Source organism: Podarcis vaucheri, assembly GCF_965113315.1.
Source record: "Podarcis vaucheri genome assembly, chromosome: 13".
Taxonomy (NCBI): domain Eukaryota; kingdom Metazoa; phylum Chordata; class Lepidosauria; order Squamata; family Lacertidae; genus Podarcis; species Podarcis vaucheri.
The window spans coordinates 34,317,692-34,337,530 of NC_138751.1; the positions used below are offsets into that span (position 1 = coordinate 34,317,692).

General features: G+C 44.1%; 1 protein-coding gene and 1 long non-coding RNA gene across 10 annotated transcripts in view; one reads left to right on the forward strand and one right to left on the reverse strand.

The window, feature by feature from the left end:
- The window catches only part of SKAP1 (src kinase associated phosphoprotein 1), a 339,196-nt gene that overhangs the window by 20,190 nt on the left and 299,167 nt on the right, over positions 1 to 19,839 (reverse strand). Inside the window, exon 14 of one of the 7 annotated variants that reach the window (XM_082197360.1) lies at positions 19,348 to 19,464. The exons of the other annotated variants lie outside the window; for them this stretch is intronic. Coding sequence (XP_082053486.1) covers positions 19,459 to 19,464 — 6 coding nt within the window. The 3' untranslated portion in view covers positions 19,348 to 19,458. Of the gene's footprint in view, positions 1 to 19,347; positions 19,465 to 19,839 lie in introns of those variants that run through there. 7 annotated transcript variants of the gene reach the window in all.
- On the forward strand, positions 4,388 to 8,972 carry LOC309517873. Of its 3 annotated transcripts, none has more exons than XR_014213314.1 (3): positions 4,388 to 4,604; positions 5,874 to 5,967; positions 6,464 to 8,972. It is a non-coding gene; the product is annotated as an uncharacterized lncRNA (long non-coding RNA). The 3 variants fall into 3 exon arrangements; XR_014213315.1 differs by having other exon boundaries at positions 5,896 to 5,967; XR_014213316.1 differs by lacking the exon at positions 4,388 to 4,604 and having other exon boundaries at positions 5,443 to 5,967; positions 6,464 to 6,623; positions 7,690 to 8,972.

The window sequence follows — 19,839 nt, forward strand, 5'->3', positions numbered from 1 at the left end:
ACAGCCGGATCCACCTGCTCTTTTACCCTACCCTCGGCGGGGTCATCTTAAGGTCGCCAAAATAAATGAACGCCGTTGCTAATGATCTGTTTGCTGGCTGTTTATGCTCCGCGAGTGTCAGGGGCGCTCACATTTAGTAAACTCATTATGGGTCCAATTAGACTTCACCATTGCTAGATATTTAACTCTTTTTTTCCTTTTAAATTAGCATTTTAATAACATTCTATCCAGCAAGGATTGGGGTGGGGGGTGGGGATGGAGAACAAAATGACCATTTTTCACGGACAAAAACTTCTTTAGCCATAGGTGGAACTTTAATAGCAGATCTGTGAGCGCGGCAAAAGGGAGCAGGTCCACCTTCCATTCACCCCCACCCCCATGCCAGAGAGGAAACGATAGAAGGGGAAAGGGGGGTGGGGGAGATAAAGGAAACATTTCTATTTGCTTTATCACACACTCAATTTCCTAAATTTGTTCAGCAGCCAATTATTTTCAGCGTTAACGTCTTGAGCCGCTCGCATCTGATGAAAATGAGCAGCCATCAGAGTTAAACTTTGGAAGTGACCTGTGAAGGGGTTTGGAATAATTACGTAAAGGAGTCAATTTATTTCAGATTCCCCTGGCTGGAAGAACAATCCAGAGGAAAGAGGAAAAGTAAGAAGGGGGGGGGGGAGAGAGAGATTAAAAGAAACAAGTGCTGATTAGATGATTAGAATTATCAAAATATCTCTTGACTGGAACCCCCCTGGAGGGCCACTTCTCTTAAAAAGGTCACTCCAATTATTCTAGTGTTTTTTTCCCATTCCGTTAGATGACTGTGCGGAGAAATTCTTCCGCCCTCCCCGCCCTCAGCAACCTGTAATGACCAATTCTGCAATAGAAAGGGTGATGGAAAGCGGAAAACGAGTCATCGCATGCACTAGTTTTTACCAAGGAGCAGTGGCTGGTTTAAAGAAATAAGAATGGCTTTACTTTGGTCCATTTGCAGCACAACCTTGCTTGTGTTCAATGGAGTTTACTCACATCCTAGGTAAGTATTCATAGGATTGCAGCCTTAGTCCAGCACCCTCTCTAAAAGTTGCATTAGAGGCCCCTGAAAAATCCCCAAGCAGGGCACAATGGAGAGAGCCGTTCTGTTTGGCCCTGGCATCTGGTAGACAGTGATATAGCATCTTTGAACAAGGAGGCTCTCTTTCAAGCTATCACAGCTACTAGCCATTGTTAGATCTTCTCATAGGCATCTGGCTGGCCACTGTGGGAACAGCAAGCTGGACCTTGAGCTGATTCATCTTATCTGTTTACTAAGAATGTGTTCTGATTATTTTAAAAGGCCATTTACTTTCCATGAAATCAAGCGGTTCATGATTTTGTGAGCTTATGTCATGCCCTCCCTCCCCTGTTCTTCGCATGCTTAAAGGCCCCAATTATTTAAGCTTTTCTTCATGAGTGGGTGGGCTGATACACCACTCTTCATCAACCCAGATTCTCTTCCACACTTGCTCATATCCATATTAAGGTCAGGCATGCATCTTAAAAATGTCATCTGCACCAGCCTTACGAATATTAACTTTGGGACTGCGAATGAAGCCTGTTCTCAAGATCCAAATCCATTCTGGCACCTGCAGTAAATGCTGAATCCCAGGCTAGTTAGAAGTGTCGTGTGTGGAGCCTGCTTTGTGATGGCTAAGGTCACTTGCAGAGATCTGCACGCACCAGGTTTTTGCACCCTGCTTCAAACAGCTGAAGAAGCATGCCCAAAAGCGGGTATGCATAATAAAAACAAAACAATGCATTTCTATAGGTGCTTTCCCTAACTATTCAAAGCACATTGTGTACTGCACATGATCTCAGTCCTGGTCTACACATGCAACAGAATGAGATGGTATATGTCATCTGTAAATGTGCTACTGCACTCATGTCCTCCTGGTGGGCTTCTCATAGGCATCTATGGGAACAAAATGCTGGGCAAGATGGTCCTTTAGCCTGATCCAGCAGGGCTCTTCATAAATTCTTATTGAATGTTTGCTCCCAAAGGAGAAAGATTCTCGCCTAAGCCACCTGCTAAACTCTTTTCCTACTTGTAGTGTGTTGTGTGTATATATATATGTATGTGCTTGTGTATGCATGTGTTTGGAGGGGAATATTAAAAAATGTGTCCCATTTCATTCTGATGCGATGTCTAGAACTGGTCTCAGTTATCCTGACAACAGTCCCATCACCTAGGTCAGTATTATTTCCATATTATAGATAAGAGATTGTTGTCAATATGGTGTGAGAACTGCTAAGGAATAGCTTCCAGGTGGTCAAGCTTTATATCACATGAGAAGCTCCAAAAGTATGGATGGCCCAGATCCTGTGGTCATGTCTCATCCCTGCACTGCACTATCCTCGGAGCCACTGACATTGACATAGGAAGTCATCATGAGACCTGGCAGGTCCATCTAATTAGAGTTTCTGTACATTACTAATTTAGCATGAAATGTGACTAACCACTGGGAAGCATTTTCTTTGAGATGACCATGCTGCATCAACATCTAGCTGGGTAGCTACGCTAGTAGGTTATAGTGAAAATGAATACAGTGGCACAAGCCTCTTTAGAACAGTACTAAGTTCATTCAGTAACATATAAATACATACTGAAAAAGAATGTGCTGCTAAAGGCTACTAGGGCTTCCAGTTTGCAACTCACACACTTAGACACTACACTTAGCAGCCCACCCAAATTACAAACACGTTGACAAGCTTCACATAATTGCTCCACCATGTAAGCTCTGTGTTTAGAAGCTTATGCTTTCAGCAGCTAGCATGACCCAAGTCCAACACAAGTCCTGGGATGGTGAAAAATAGTCATAATCCACAATGAAATTCAAACCCATACTTCACCCAAGTATTTTACTGCTTTCTGTAATTCTACATTGGCTGGAATCTATAACTGCATTATCTTCTACATTTAGAAATGGTCTTCCTATGGAAAAAGAAGATAGATTTGTAGGGCAATGAAGTTTGGAAACATCCTCATTTTGTTCAGTACAAATATATCTCCAAGGTTGAGCTTGTGGGGCTGGGGGAGGTCTGCTTGCAGAAAAAGGCATGAATGAATGGTGTAAATTGGGTAATGCCTGCGATGTCACCAATACATCTATTGTGAGGAAAATAAATATATATGTGCTTTATAAAACTAAAGCAGTAAGCCCACCTGAAGTATGAGAGAAAGGTGAAAAATAGGTAGGTGACCCAAGGCGGGATTCAACTAAGTTTTACTCAGAGTAGAAACATTGTAATTAATAGACCCAACTTGTCCAATTGAGTTTAGTGGGTCTGTTCTGAGTAAAATATAGTTGAATGCCACCCCTAGTGTTTTATCTTGTTGGACAGTACATTTGTCATTGAAAGCTTGGCTCACACTGCTGGTGAATATTTCACTGTGTCTTTCATTTCAAAAACTAGTTGAACTAGGGGATAGTTGAATGCTAGTGAGGGCAAATAAATACATCTACTCCATGAGCCACAGTATATAAAGGGAAGCTGTCCTGTTCTGCTCTTTCACTGTTCCCATCCATTTCAATGGGGCTAGTGCTGGAGAACTCCATTTCAATGGGGCTTGTGCTCCATGTCAATGTGTGCTGAGTAGGGGTGCCAATTGAGTTTTCCATGCAGGCATCCAACTGACTCTACCCAGTCCTGTCTGCATCCAATCTCATATTAATAATCATCATGTCTGACAAATGCTGCTCAAAAGGCTCAAACTCTCGAAGGTGAAAACGTTCAGAACAAATGCAAAGAATGCTTCACTTCTGGAACTTCATAATGTTTTGCCAGTACTCTTCCACACTTCCCTGTTCCTACTGCTGTGTATATTGCAACCTGTAACAATCTGGAAATTTTCTGAGAAGAAGTTTCAGCTGTGACATGCGGGCGATGGATTCAGGCAATAGTCATCTAAAAGCTTGCTATGTGGGCCCGACTGAATTTACTCATTTAGTTTGTAAGCCTTGAGGGAAGGGCCTTTGTCTCATCTTTTTGGTAGATGTGAGCTGCTTTTGAAGAAGATCTCTTTGAAAAATGGTATAAAAATATACCAACAAATAAAAATAAATACACATACAGAAGCCCGAGGTGGTTAAGTCCTGGAATATAAAGATGTAGGAAATAGGAAGCTGCCTTACACTAAACCATCCTTTCCAGGGTTTTAGACAGAGGACTCTTTCAGCCCTACTCAGAGATGCTGTAGGTTAAACCGGGGACCTTCTGAATGCAAAAAACATGCTCTGCCACTAAGATGCAAGCTTTCTGCCTTTTTTCAAATATTTCAGCACATTAAAAACAATGGCACAAGTAGAAAACTAGCATATCGGAGACATTGTTTGGAGGTATTTTGTAGTTTTCGTTTTACATAGGGGAGCATTCAAATTTCCCCCCATGAAGCCTGAAATGGTACAGTCCATTCTTTCAGTTCAGATCTCAACAATCTTCATTCTGTTGCATCTACAGCTCCAGCTATGGAGAAATCACCATGCACTGCTATCACCATAATCCAGTCAAGGTGTGAGAAATCTGGAAAACCGAGCTGGGATAATGCCGGGCTTTTAACAGCAAGGTTGGAGGTGACCGTCTTCCTTCTCACAATGTGGTTAAAGTCACCACGGAGTAGGCTTCTAAGTTATTTCTGTGTTTGTTCCTGAATATCTGAATGTCAACATGATTACCTGAATACCTGAATATCAACATGGCAAGATGCAATCTGCATTATCAATGAATGCAGATACCATACCAAACTCGTATGGAACTCAGCTTGTGGTAGCCACTATATAGAAAACAGTGTGAATTGATATTTACTCTGTAGTAAGTTGGCGGGGGGAACTTGGGCTCTCCCACCAAGACAAGTAGTAATAAAGGTATTAGAGCTGGTAGGAGGGGAGGAGAAGGAAGAGCCATGGCTCCATATCCTTCAATATTTTCTATTTTATATGCTTGTATCAGCCTGATTTTCATACCAATGGTTATTGCCCATGTTCTCCTTTCCCTGCTTATTATTACACATTAATGCTCTTTTCTGCCATTGTTATGCTGCATTCAATTACTCTGCAATAGTCTGCTGTCCACCATTTCAAAAGCCAGCATGATGCCTGTTGTTTAGGTTAAGAAGGCTGAGAAGCAAAAAGGTGCTTCCAGATTGGCAGCCTCTATCACTACCCAATCACTGCTTTTTCACTGTAGAATTGCAGTGGACTTTCCACACTTGTGGGGTGAGAGTAGCCCTTTTGTGTGCATACATCACACTATCTTCCATCCACACCAGTGGATAACAACTGGGACAAAAAAGAAGCCATTCATCTGAGTATGTAATTTCATTAATAATTTTCCCCCTATTGTTTTTAATTTGCTTTTAAAGGACTTTGAAATAAAATTTAAAAATCAATAACTTGTTTAAAATACTTGAAAGTGTTTAGGCTAAATTGTAAGAATGGGGGAACAGAGACCACATTGGTAAAATAACAGCAACTGAAAAGAAAGGGATAGATAGTGTGACGATTCTCCACAGCAAAATTTTAATTGTGCTAAACCCCTCTTTTTATTTAAGTGCTATTGTACAAATATTTCAGCGTTTGGTTATTTATTTATATGTCGGCAAAAAGGCATTTTATTGCAATTTAAGAGCTCAGTTAAAGAAACCAAACACATGCTGATAAAATGGTGCTGCCAGAAAAGATAATAGCTAAATTGTACGGAAATTGATGTGTGGCAGTAGGCTCTCCCACTCAGCATGTCACTGCACACGTTAAAACAGCACCTCTTAAAAAGATGGAAGAGTAAGAGCTAAGGCGATCTACACCTGGAGACTGTGTTACTGTTGCATTCTTTTTCTTTTCAAGTCAATTTTTCTGCAATCTGCAGAAAGAAGCAGCATGGCGAAAACAGAAGAGAACAACAACTGGACGCTGACATTATACTGACACCCCATACAAAGTGAGTGAACGGAGCATAGCTATTCCATAGCAAGTAGCTAGTGTGGAAGCACCCTGAGAAAACAGAATTGCCCTACGACAGGTTATCAGTAGCTCAAACCACACAGCAGCTGCTGCGGCGAGTGTGACATAGCAAGATGTGCACTGCACAGCGGCTTCACATTCATGCATGTGCACCAGAGGCAAAGATGTGTACGCTCCACCCCCATACCTTCAGAGATTTAATTCCAGAGAAATGGGTGAGAAGCTGAATTGTGAAGAAGGACAACTCTACCAACTCATAATAACACAATTCAACAAAGCATCCCCCAAGGACAAAAAAAAAGAAAGACAAAAATAGTGGCAACGATGTAACAGGGGACAGGAACCACATGTGTTCTTACATTTGAGATTCCCCATTACGGAAATAGTTGCTCATCATGCCCCTGTTTTTAGCACAAGTTCTTGAACAGTAGGGGGGCATCTTTATATCTTAGTGAGCCCTTGACTTTTCCCAGGTGTTGTTGAGTATCCTGCAGAAGAACACAAGAGTGGTGAGGTCCACTGCCCTGACAGTTTGCAACCCCAGCCCAGGGCAAAGCCATCTATCCCATCTCCAACACCCTAGAGAAGGCACCAATGTCAAAATCTGAGTATCTCCCTCACTGAACCTTTCTGGTGAGCCTCATACAGATTTCTCCATATTGCGCTAGTGACTTCTACCACAAGTATTCCTCTACAGACGTTATGTTGGAGATGACCTGAACCTCCCAGGCCAAAATGTAGGTGGGGTGGGTTTGGTTTTTTCTGGCAACAGGAAGTTTGAGCAGAGACACCTGCACTTGGGTACAGAAAGAAACAGCTCTAAGAAGCCTGCTTTTCTCTCACTCAGCTACAAATAGAGCCTTAGAGAAATCCAGATGGTCCTAATTTTGGGGAGCAGGTGCAGCGACTCAGTGCTTTTGATCCCTGAGGCTCAGACATGTGGGATGCTTCCACTGGTGCTTGTCCCCACCAGTCCACACTGATGGAGACCACGGGGACAGTGCCATTCACATGGCTGGTTCACCATGATGAGTCCAGGGGAAGGTGCGTCTCTGGGAGCACGTTATTTGCCTTTCTCTAGGGCACCTCCTGCCTGTTCAGCTGTGCATGAGATCCTGTCATTTGGAGGTACCCTGAGATGCTATTTTCTTACGCTTAGGTGTGTGACAAAACTTTCCACGGCAAGAAGGGGTAGCATTACCCCATTTCCCAGGATTCTGTAGGTCAAATGAAGGAAAGAGGAATTCCCCACAGCTTCTCCCTTGTGAAAATCAAGATGCTTCTGCTGCACAAGGGAGAACTGAAGGAGAATTTGGGAAGTGGAGGGAGGAAACAGAGCAAGGGAAAAAGAAAAGAAAAGCATCACCTTTTCTTTTTGACAGCTATGGTTTAAATGTTTACTTTCTGTATCAGCTCAGCTGCACCTTCGAAACTGCCGTTTCATAAATACAACTGGGACGGCATAAGCTATAATTTGGAGATAGCAACCGCAGGACATATCTAGATCTGTTTGCGCTACTTTAATTAAATACTGCATTATGGCTTGTGACAACTTCATCGCTAAAGCGTAAATGAATGTGGAATTAAAGTGTTACTTAGGCTTTCAATATCATCATCTTTTGGGGTCTTTTTTTGTTTTGTTTTGTCTGCTCACGTCTTTCTTTCTTTTTCTTTTTGCTCCTCACCCTCCATTTCTCAGTTTAACAAAGAAAAGAGCCATAAAATCAAGATGCTTGTTCATTTACAGATGGAGCAGGCGTGGAAAAAGAAAAAGAAAAAAGAAAAGGCAAAGAAAGGAAGAAAAGAAAAAGATGGGCCACGTTACACAAGTCTATAGCACTCCCTCTTCTGAGGTTTCTCTGATAGCAGAAAGAATTCCTTTGATGGGAAATGCTTGAATATTAATTGTGTGTGTGACTCTTATCTTTCAAACCCGGCTCCTTATGAATGATAGTTCTCATGGCTGTGGGATTTTGCCTCTTTTGTGTAGCATTTAATAGCCTGCTTTTAATTTAATTTAAATTTTTTATAAAAAAAACAAAACTGTTGATTCGTTGCTACTCTGGTACAATAGCAGGCTCTGGAAGTTCATACCATTTCATTTTTGATCTCCACAAATGAAGCAAGAGCAGTTTCCCCAGTCTCTGCTGCCCCTTCCAGCCCCCCCCCCGACCACATCGGTAAACTTGAAAGGAGTTATGGGGCTAAAGCAAACTTATTTTATTCCCAGAAATGTAAGCCCCGATCCCATCAATCTATCTGCTTCTCCTCTAATGAAAAGCCAGACCGTATGTGACATTTCGTGGCACCAACCACTTTAAATGTTACCAACATCAATCGGGTTTTTAAATGTTACTCACGTCTCGCACGAATTGGGAAATGGTTTTATAATTATCTCCTGCTCTCTAAACGAACTGAGAGATTTCCACTGTTGTTCTTTCTTTCTTTTTTTTAATTCTCTATCACAGCCAAATTAAATGACAATGCATATTTATATTCCAAAGCTCCAGGAGATAAAAAATAAAAATAAAATTTTTAAAGCCCAACAAGTTTTGTGTGAATGTGTAGTTGCCTTCTCACCAAGCTCTGGCACAGTAAAGGAAGTTCTAAAGAATTTGATGGGTTCCTTTTTTCCTTTTCTTTTTTACGGACAATAATTGGATTTACAAAAATTCCTTGTCTCCAAATCATTGCGAAGTCGGAAGGAAGGAAGAAGTTGTGATGTTGTTCGAGCTGAATATTGTGCTGACAAAACCTTTTGCAGTTCCTATTTTTGAACTCTGCAACCTAAACAGAAATGTTTGCCTCCTTTCATCTTCCTAAGAAATAACCAGCGTCCTTCAATAATTAGTAATGTTAAGAGGAAAAGCTTTCCTCTGACAATTTTAAATAGGGTGCCACATTGAAGCATCGCCCCCTTTCTCCCCATCACCAACGTGGGCAGATTAGCAAAGTGTTTAGAACTAAATCTTTGTCTAATAAAGGCAGAGTTGGTTTTCACCAAGAGCTGCTTGTTATAAACCTGCCTTTGGAAAATGGAAGGAACGTCGCATTTAAAGACACAAATTTCCCCGATAATATATTCGAAGAGAAACGCACCGAATCCACTACGACACGGGCATAACTAATAAATTTGCAATATTTCAGCCTCAACAGCCTACAACGGTTCGTTTTAAAGATTTATGTGGTAAAAAATTACTCGGCGATGAATGGAGTTTATTCTGTGCCGGATTGGAAGGTATAAGGAATTAAACTACTGTCTTTAGCAGTGTATTTATTATTACCTCTGTCAAAGAACGAAGACTTTAACAGCATCCATGATAAATTTCAGCACAGAATAAACGGGGTGAGGGAACGGCACACATGCAAACACGAGCACATATATATTATATAAAAATATTACACACAACACTCCGGAAAATCCTGCACATGTCTGCCTAGTTCTTTTTGCGTACTGGATCATTTGCGTTTCCAGACCAAAAGAAAAATAAAATTTGGAACTCGTATTAGGGCCGTTTATTATATCATATAAGGGACTGTAATATTCTGGAATACATGATGTCTCTTTAAATCAAATTATGCTTCTAAAAATAACAAGCAGCTCAACGCCCAGAAAACATTCCTATGTGGAAATGTCCACGTGGAAGATAGAGAGGAATGCAAGCTAGCCTTAATGATACCTGTCAAGATAATGGGCACAGTCTTATCCAGGTGAGATCAGCTATGGAATGACAATTCTATTTTTCCACTCTGAAGACAAGAGCAAAACTTGAACAGATGTCGCACAGGTTACTTTGCTGAATTCGAATCCTAAATTCCAGCTCAGCTTTCCCATTTAGGAAGATGAAAACAGGATTGGATCAAGATAGAAAATCCAAATGGCACTTCTTTCCCAACAATTAACCCGGTAAATAATCCACTAGGAAGATTCCCTATGCAAGCATCGCTGAAGTGAAGGACTGTGAAGCACAGCTCCTATGCATTTTAGCGGGGCTTGAGCAGCAGAACTTCCTAGTAGGTCAGATCTGTCCATCTCCAACTCTGCCACTCTTAATGGCAACCCAAACCTGCTACCTGGCTGCCTCATGATTCGGCCATATTCCAAGATAATTGAATGCAGATTAAATTTAGCAGCATTCAAGTCACAAACAGGGTCCTGAGGGTGGATTCCCTACCCTCCAGCCATTCAATGACTGCTTATGGGTATAGTGGGGATTCCAAACTGCATTAGTTGTTGAGTTACAGAACCAGGTGGTGGTAGTTCTTCCACACTGATTAACACAGAGTATAAAAGCGGACGTGTGTGTGTGTGTGTGTGTGTGTGTGTGTGTAACTGAACCTCCTTTGCTCACACTATGAATGCCTGTCAGTTGTACACTCCAAAGCAGTTGAGAATGAGAGATGTTAACATTACCTATGGATTAAAGAGCAGAAGCTCTGTGTGACTTGACACCTTTTAAACAACCTGACATATTCACAGTCAAGGGAGTAACAGTGATTTAAAAAAAGGATTTTCCACCCATCGTTTCCTTCAGTATACACTTATGGGTGACAGGGGAGATCACAGTTCACATCAAAAAGAGTGTGTGGGTATGATGTAAGCAACAGAGACTGTTTTCGCAGACAGTGGGACAGCCTGAGAATTTGGAAAGGGGAAATGATGGGCAATTGCAAGTTCCGAAAGGAGTTCACGTATTTTAGAAGAGCACCCAGCTCGCCATCACCCAACCTGCCATAGGCAAGGTAGCATTTAGGATGGGAGGGAGAAGAGTGAAAAACACCTGGGGTTTATATGATTATAACCAGATTAATCTTAGAATGGCACAGCTATTGGGCAGCGATAGATTATTCGAGGGGTAGAATCACATGATTCCAGCTCCAGCTCCCACCCTACCCTGCCCTGTAACCTTTCTGTCTTTTTACAGAACGATGTATAGAAAATTACATGGGAGGAATAAATTGTCCTGGGGTTTGTTTCTGGATGGCTGCTTCTTGTCTGAGGGTGGAGATGGAGGGGGGTTGTGTTAGGGGAAGCTTTTCGAAGTGGGGATATGAGGTGGGGAAATAGCCTTAAGCCTGAATTTGACCGGTGCATGACCGTTGCCTTCTGGCTGACCTCAGATTCTATTCCCAGGCCTTTTCCGATTCTATAGTCTCCTGTCCCCGTGGGGGTTATTAATGGAAGCAAAAATAACCCCCTCCCAGCCACGACTACGTCTTTCGTCATTGCAATGCAGCTTGTTAAGAATGGCAAGATGCTGGGGGGGGGGAGGGGATGATATGTGGGTTTAAGTGCTACTTGCGAAAATGGTCTTAGTTGAAATCAAGGTTCATCACAGCGTCATCTGACTGTTCTTACACCCCCCCCCCCATTTTCCAGATCTAACGCCATACTTCTCCCCTCCTTGCACTCCCTCAGAAAGACCACTAGATGTCACCAGCCTCCTCCTTTCACTCAAGGGTCTGCGGGAATAAAATGACGCTTAAAGCAACAGAGAGAATTAGCAATGCTGAAATTTATTTATTTATTTATTTGGTTGCTTGTCATTCACAATGAAAAGGAAATCTTGGTATATTAAAATCATCATCCAACCATAGAATGCATATAACCTACGCTAAGTTGGGTGAGGGGAGGGGAGAGATGCTCTATAGTCACTGAACAGTGTTTTTTTTGTAACATTATTCTAGAAACAAATAGTTGAGGAAAGGACTACCAAAGAAGCAAAAGCATAACAGTGCTCTGGCTGACTGATCTGATCCCAAAGAATATTGCTGGACCTGCAGAGGACTGCACACATATTGCTGCACTCACTGAGAACGAATGTTACAGATAGAAATTTTGGGATGCAGAGGAATCCCAGAAGAAAAAGGCATGCAGTTCTGTGTAGTCTTGCAGTCTGTCTTCCATGAAACAACATTTGGAGAAAATATAGATTGTGTTTGCTGAATCAGGATGCTTATGGAAGCTGATGACTGCATTCTTAAAGTGTTAGGTGGGTCAAGGTAAAGATCCTAGGACTTAAAAAATGAGTGGCGTTTGGAGCCATAGAGTCTCAATCAATGGCCATTCAGTGTGCTCTTAACTGAATCATAGGAAGCGAAGAGAGCTGAAGATCAAGGCCATCTGCTTGCCAAAAAGCAACATTCCCCATACTTTAGTCCAGTGTTTCCCAACCGGTGTTCCGTGGCACACTAGTGTGCCGCGAGACATTGCCTGGTGTGCCGTGGGAGGGAGGCGGGCGAGTTGGGCGGCAAGAGGCGGGGCGGTGGCAGCGAGGAGAGGCCGCCCAGCGCGGGGCTCTCGCCGTCTGCCTGCCTGGCTGCCTGCGTGGCGCTGACGTCACGGGGCTGTAACGTGCCCCACATAGGCACACGCGGGGCGGCGAGCGAGCTCCCTCCCACATCCCATCGCCGGCTCTGCACCAGGCGGTAGAGCTTGGCGAAGTCACCGCGCTTGAAGGCCAGCAGCGCGCGCGCCTTGGCCAGGCTCTCGCCCGCCTGTGCCTCCAGGCACGGCGCCTCGGCGTCGGGCGGCAGCGAGCCCAGGAAGCGGCCCAGCCGGCTGGGGTCGCCCGCCTGCAGCAGCGCCTCACACACGCACGAGACCTGCTCCACCGAGAAGCGCGGCGAGCGCGGAGGATCGGGCGCGGCGGAGGCCAGCCCCACGCTTGGAGAGGACGCAGCAGCCGTCGCCAAACCCGATCCTCCTCCTCCTGCTCCGCCGCCGTCCTCTGGCTCTCGGCTGGGAGGAGCCTGCGGCGACGGGGCGGGCGCCGAAGTTGGCAGAAGTTGGCGCGCCTCCTCGGCAGCGCCTTCGTCCTCCTCCTCCTGCCTCTGCTCTCCTCCGGCGGCGGGGGCGCGCCACCCTCCCCGGCCGGGGGGCTCGGCGGGGCCCGCGGGGAAGGAGGCCATGTTCGCGGCGCACGGGATCGCGGCCCCCCTCGCCCGCCTCCGGCCTGCTCCCCTCCCCCTGCGCGCTGCCCTAGCCGTGCGGGTCTCCTCCCCCTGCGCCGCCGTCCCCTTTCCACATCCTGGGAGCCGCGGTCCGCCTTCCGCCCCCGGGCCGCGGCGCGGCTCCCAGCCCGGGCTGGCCTCCGCCTCCTGGGGCGCGCGCCCACCCCCGCGGCCCCCCAAACTTCGGTGCAACTCTCCAGACGCTTCTCCCCCGCCTCGGTCTCCCTCCTTTCCACTTCTCTTCCCTCCTTCCTTCCCTCTTTCTTTCTCTTTCTCTCCCACCTGCCTTTCCTTCTATTAACTTTCCTTTCCCCTTCCCATGTAGAACAGTCCCTGCAAATAAAAACCTAGCATATTTGGAAGAGGGATGCTAGCCTAACCATTACCTTCTATGCTGTTACTATTTTTTTATTTTTTTTTACATAAGTAAAAAGTGACCTTTCCCCATCTGGCATGGTGGTGTGCCTCGAGATTTTTTTCATGAAACAAGTGTGCCTTTGCCCAAAAAAGGTTGGGAAACACTGCTTTAGTCCCTATTCCTGCCACAAGTCACCCAGCAAAACCCAGGACACATTATTATTATTACCTGTAGTAGTAGTAGTAGTAGTAGTAGTAGTAGTAGTAGTAGTAGTATACAACTGTTCACCCATAGATCACTGGGTGGTTCACATCATGCCACAATTAAAGCAAATGAAAAATTAGCCTGCCACACTAAAAGGTATATGCAGATCAGAAAGCTCTGGATGACTCAAGCGAGCGAGCCAAGCACATAACATAGACAGTTCAAAATATAGCCTCTAAAATCATCGGCTAATCTGAGCTGGGGATAAAAAATCACACAATTCTGAGTATGGGCAAAACTCATAACAGAAATCTATTCCACACATTACATGGCGCAAACCAAACTATGTGACTTAAGTGTACACTTAGCAAGGAACTACAGACTATTCTGGCTCTCTGAAGAGCACACTTTCATCTTGTATATGTTTCCAAACATTTATCTGCTTCACACATAACATTTTTAGTTGTATTAAAAAAGCACAACAGGTGTGTATACATGCTTGGAACACGTCAGCCGGTGTCCCCTTCCCTTCCCCTGCCACATCTCTGGTCTAAAGTACTGTATCCTCTGTTTAAAAATGTTGTTGGGGTTTGACTGTACTCATTTGCATGGAATATTTAGTTGGTCTCTTATTTGTGAGGCTCCTCAGATGGCTTCAGGCAAGCCATTGTTGTCTGGCTCACAACTTTCATATGGATAATGCTGGTGATGGTTGGGTAGATGGGTTCTCCATCTCATTCAGAATCCTTGTTATGAGGCTCTGATATTTAAATCACACCAAAGCACTTTTCACACACATACACATGGTTCTATGGAAACAAACACATAAAAGTAACATATCCAGCAGTTCTTCCATAGGAGTGTGGGAGTTTTGTAGAATGCAAGCCCTCTGGGGGCAGAGACAGTGTCACACTGGTGCTCTGTACAGCACCATTTAGCTGGTGCTAAATGTTAAGGGGAAGTTCTTTTTAAAAAATTAGGGACATCTGGCAACACTAGTGCCAAGCCGGACCGCTAACACTAGTAAGGTTTGCTACAAGCCCTGAGTGTCGTTTAAAAGCACCTGAGGCTGCAAGTCGGCTAAGGTTGCTGAGCGTAACCACTGACTGCTCTGTTAATGGTGCTAGTGAGGAGCTCCAGAACAGCTTTATCAGTTGTGCCAGAGGTACGTTTCTAGCTCAAATTCTCCAGCTTTGCCGTGTTCAAGAAGATTGCCTAGGTTTTAATACCGGAGCCACAGCAGTAAAAAAGATGAACCACTCTTTTTTTTTAAAAAAAGGCTTGTAGCTTAGAAAGCACACATGACATCCTGTCACAGACCTCATGGCGCCAGTCAAACACCTGCAGGCTACACCTATCCTGCGGCTGGCAATGTAAGCCAGGGATCCTGGAGGCTGTGCCAGGCAGTAGTGCCAGAAGTTGAAAGATCAAGGCTGGAATTTTTGAGACATGCTGGTTATGCACAAATGAGAAACCCACCTTTTCATCTCACACAGACAAGAGGGGTGAGTTAGCAGATGTTAGCAGAGTTAGAAGATTTAATAGACAATGTTTTTATCTAGTGTAGACAGGGAAAGCAAGCACAATGGTAGGCTTACCTATGTCTGGCCAGGGGTATTGTTAGGAGGTAGCCCATGTGGACCCTGTGTCTTTCATGCCAAGCCCACCCCCACCCCTTTAAAAAACCTTAGTTTTTAAAACTTTGCTTAGCTGGAGTCTTAATAGAGAGCCAGTGTGGTGTACTGGTTAAGAGTGGTAGTCTTGTAATCTTGGGAACCGGGTTCGCATCTCCGCTCCTCCACATGCAGCTGCTGGGTGACCTTGGGCCAGTCACACTTCTCTGAAGTCTCTCAGCCTCACTCACCTCACAGAGTGTTTGTTGTGGAGGAGGAAGGGTAAGGAGAATGTTAGCCGCTTTGAGACTCCTTAAAGGGAGTGAAAGGCAGGATATCAAATCCAAACTCTTCTTCTTCTTTTTCTTAATATGGTCAGAGCCTTTGCTTACAGGGTGGGTGGGTATGATGCAAAATGCAGGGCAGGTGAGACCTCAGCTACATATCTACCTTCTTAATTTGCCCAGGGGCACTCTTTGCATTTATGCTCTGAACCCTTTAATAACCTAGCAATGCCTGTGTGGGGGGCAGAATAAAACAGGTGAGAAATTTGGTCGCGGGTGCTGAATTCAGCATCCTGGAAATTCCCGTTTTCATTTATTTGTTTTTAATGATTCAGGTTTCTAGCAAAGACTCACTTGAAAGTTATGTGGAAATTCTGCCCCTTCCTTTAAATGTAAAAAAAAAAGTATTAAAAAAACTTTGCTTACGGAGCAGCTTTCCCTCTGAAAGTTAGCCTATAATCTGCATCTGTAAATTTGTGTATGCAATTTTTATACAAATTTGTGCTGCGGGTCTGTGCCCTAAGTCTTTTAGTGACCCACCAATGTACCAGGACAGAGGCTTTCCCCAGTCCAACAATGCCAGAAACCGAAGCTGGGTCTCTAGAGGTGCAAAATGTGTGCTCCAATTCATGTTCATGGCCATTTGTCCTTGGAGTTCCCTTCCCTACAGTCACTGGCGGAGGAAGAGGCGTGCGGGGGAGCGCACCTCCCCTGGCAGCACGATCCCGGCGGGGTGCCATCGCGGCTGCCCCCCCGCCTGCGCTGTCCCCCGCCTGCCCCACACTCCTATGGGTGGCACACCACGCCCTGGGACGCGTGCCAGTTCTGCCCCTGCCTGCTCTCCGCCCCCCCCCCCCGGTGCCAGAGCATGAAGCTCCGCCACTGCCTACAGTATGTAATTTTGCCTTGTTCCACCTTTTTAAAGGCCAAAGCCTCCTAAAATCTAACTAAAGAACTGAAATATAACAAGTATTAAAACTGAGCTTAGTTGGTTAGAGCGTGGTGCTAATAACACCAAGGTTGCAGGTGTGATCCCAATACAGGACAGCTGCAGATTGCAGGGGGTTGGAATAGATGACTCTCAGGGTCCCTAGTCTCCCAACTCTACAGTTCTATGATTCTCTAACAGCCAGCCCAAATGGAAAGGTCATATATGCATATATTTATCTATACTGCTTTTGGGAATGTGCTCATTCCCTAGTGGAAGGAGTTTCAAAGTATCGTGAAAAGAATGATCATTTTTAGCAGGACATTATAAGGCTCCTTGGTTGTTGCCAGACCAAAAGTGAAAGAGAAATCAAACGGGTTTCTATCCAACCTGATGTTCTGATGATAGTTAGATTTTAGTACAGTGGTACCTCTGGTTGCAAACGGGATCCGTTCTGGAGGTGTGTTCGCAACATGAAAAGAGCGCAACCCGCAGCGGCGCGTCTGCGCATGCACAGGTTGCGATTCGCCACTTCTGCACACGCGAGTGACGTCTGCGCATGCGCGGGCGGAAGCAACCCTTTCCAGTACTTCCGGGTCGCCGCGGGATGTAACCTGAAAGAACATAACATGAAGCGGACGTAACCAGAGGTACCACTGTACAATCCAACTTAACACAGCAACAGGACCTAGGAGTAGAAGACAACCTCACATCTTAAGTTTGTCAGCCCCAAACTGTTTTGAGATGCCACTCTCTACTCCAGTTCATTACAACTAACCCAGGTGAGTGGAACTACATTTACTTGCTATGATTTCCAGTGTTCTTTTTCTCTCATCTTTCCACCACATATTTATATTTGTTGCATAGTTTAATGCAAGGGCTCAGGTATGTTACATTCATGTTCTTCTGTGAACTCAGAAAACATCTTACATGTGCATCTAAAAATGCAAAGGATGCAGTTGCCCTGAGCAACCCCACCCAAACATCTGACTTCCATAAAGGCTTAAGCCTCAACACTTGTAACTTCACAAAACAATGGATTGTCTCAGTGTTAAGACTATTCAGCTTTCAAGTACAGGTTCTTGTATTTCACTCTGCTGAACAGTTTAATACTGCCATGCTGATAGAAGCTCTGGGGCAGTTTGAATGCTCCCCCCCGCCCCCCACTTTTCTCTTACATGACTCTGAGGGCTAGTTCACATAATTCTTTTCCCTAGGTTGAAATCAACATGAATGGATTTACAGTTGTTGAACTAGTCTTGTGAATAGCCCAATATGGATGTCTCTGAGCCATGAATCAACACATCCTGATTCATACCACTCTCTTGAGTTATCAAGATTTAAATGCTGGAACTGCAGAAGCTCACTTTTCATTCCCACAACTTGAATTCCAACACAATATTTAGAAACTATTTCTGGCTCTAGTGAAGACAAAAACTTGAGACTGAAAAACCACCAAAGTCTAGGGCACATTTACAAATGATGCTTAAATTCCCATATTTGTAGATCAAAGGAAAACTTCTGGGACCAGAACATACCCTGGAATTAATAAGTATTTTGCTTTCTCACTTTCCTTAATAATATTGGCAAACGGCACATTCCAAATAGAGATGAAACAAAATAAAATTTGACAAACTTTCAGAATTTGAATATTTGAATCGAATCAAATGTTTTCAAAAACTGACTTTGAGGATATTAAAAAAACCCTCTAAATAATCTGCTGATTTATTATTCTGATGATATATTTCAAATAAAAAATGTGAGGTAACTGTTTGCTAAATTCAATTTATACCATCTTTTACACCATTTTATTCTCACAAAAATCCTTCATTTGGCATACTGATTTTAGTCCAGTTAGCAGACTTTAAATCACAATTTTATAGCCGAAATAAAAACTTGAGAATTCCCCTATCAAAAAAATAAAAAATAAAAATCTGACTTGCACTATAGACTTTTAATACTGCTTTGTATACACATTGTTTTTAGGTCACACCCAGAAGTGGCTTGTCATGCGGAGTAAAAAGTATCTGGCAGGTGAGCAGCTCTTGCTTACTGGGAGGGAGACAAAGAGGGCTGAGATAGAAGGGAGGTCGATGTGGTGCAAACACACCAGTGAAGTAAATCTGGCACTCCTGTCAGTGAGTTTGCACCATGCTGACCACCCCAGTACTTTACCCTCCCCCTCCTGGTAAGTAACACACCTGCACAGAAGCTAGTGTTGCAGTTCCATTCCACCCGGTCAGCTGCTTCTGGTCGCACCTAAAGTGTTTTTAAACATTTTAAAATGTAAATTTATAAATGTGATGAAGACCAAGCTACACATTACATGCAAAGTTAGGCCAGAGGCCCCTTTTCAATAGGAAAAGTCAATTGGGGTATGTTTTGGAATGGAGAAGCAGAGGGCATGGAAAGGGTTTAACCCCTCCAATTGCTCACTCCCCATGTGGCTTTCACGTGTTAGAAGTGGCCACTGGGCTACTAGTGTATGCTTTTGTGTATACTGTTTGGCTCCGAGACTCACTGTGACGTGTTCACTTGGTGGCAAATCTGGATTTTTGGTTGTGTTGTGTGTGATGCAGCCCACTGGGTGTCACTGGTGAAAAGAGCTCATTATGCAAACAGAATAATAAAAAAAATTCCTACAGATTCTGAGCCTTTACAGGATTTCAGGATGTTTACTGTTGTTTGCACTTGACAACAATGAATGCAGTACTGCATTTCAGTGCTACTTGAGACCTCGGTTGCATTCCTGAATGGAACTATCTAAAATGCTGAAGAGGAAAAAAACCCAGCTTCCATTAAAATTAATTTTAGAGAAAATGTATGGGGTTCATGCTGTGGGTTCCTCTTGCCCCAGTTGCAAGATCAGATAGATTTTGCCTACTTACTGTTGAATCTCAGCCAACTAACCCCCCAGCCCCAAAATCACATCTCCCCACGGCTGATGCGCGAAAATGTCAGACAGGACCTTAGCAGCAGACGGCATGCATTCCAAACAACACCAGATGGATTTTTATATTAGCTACTATTTCATGTTCAAGGCACAGCGACCGCAATGCTTTAAAAGGAAAAAAAAAGAAAAAAGCCATCCAGCCTCTGCACTGCTGCCACGCTTGCTTCGGCGAGATTAATTCTGCAAAATTAATTGGGACAAGATTGAAAAGGAAATTAAAATGCAGCTGAGTGAACAGGCTTTTCAAACACCTTTCCCCCCCTCTCGCTCCCCCTCCCTTGCTCTCTAACTATCCCCACCCCCACACCACCAAGCTTTATTAAGCCTCGGTTTCTCGGATGGTCATAGGTGAGTTCTGTTGTCATGCAAAATAATTTATGAAAGGAAGACACTCAGGACCAATTGGTTACACGTGAAGAAGTTGTGCTGGAGCTCCAAACCGGAGCCACTGAAGGGAGTTAAAACCAGGTCATAGTCTCATGTCAAAGGGAGGGAGGGAGGGAGGGAAATAAGTCAGACACTATTGAACTGCATGCATGTTCTTTCACATATAGA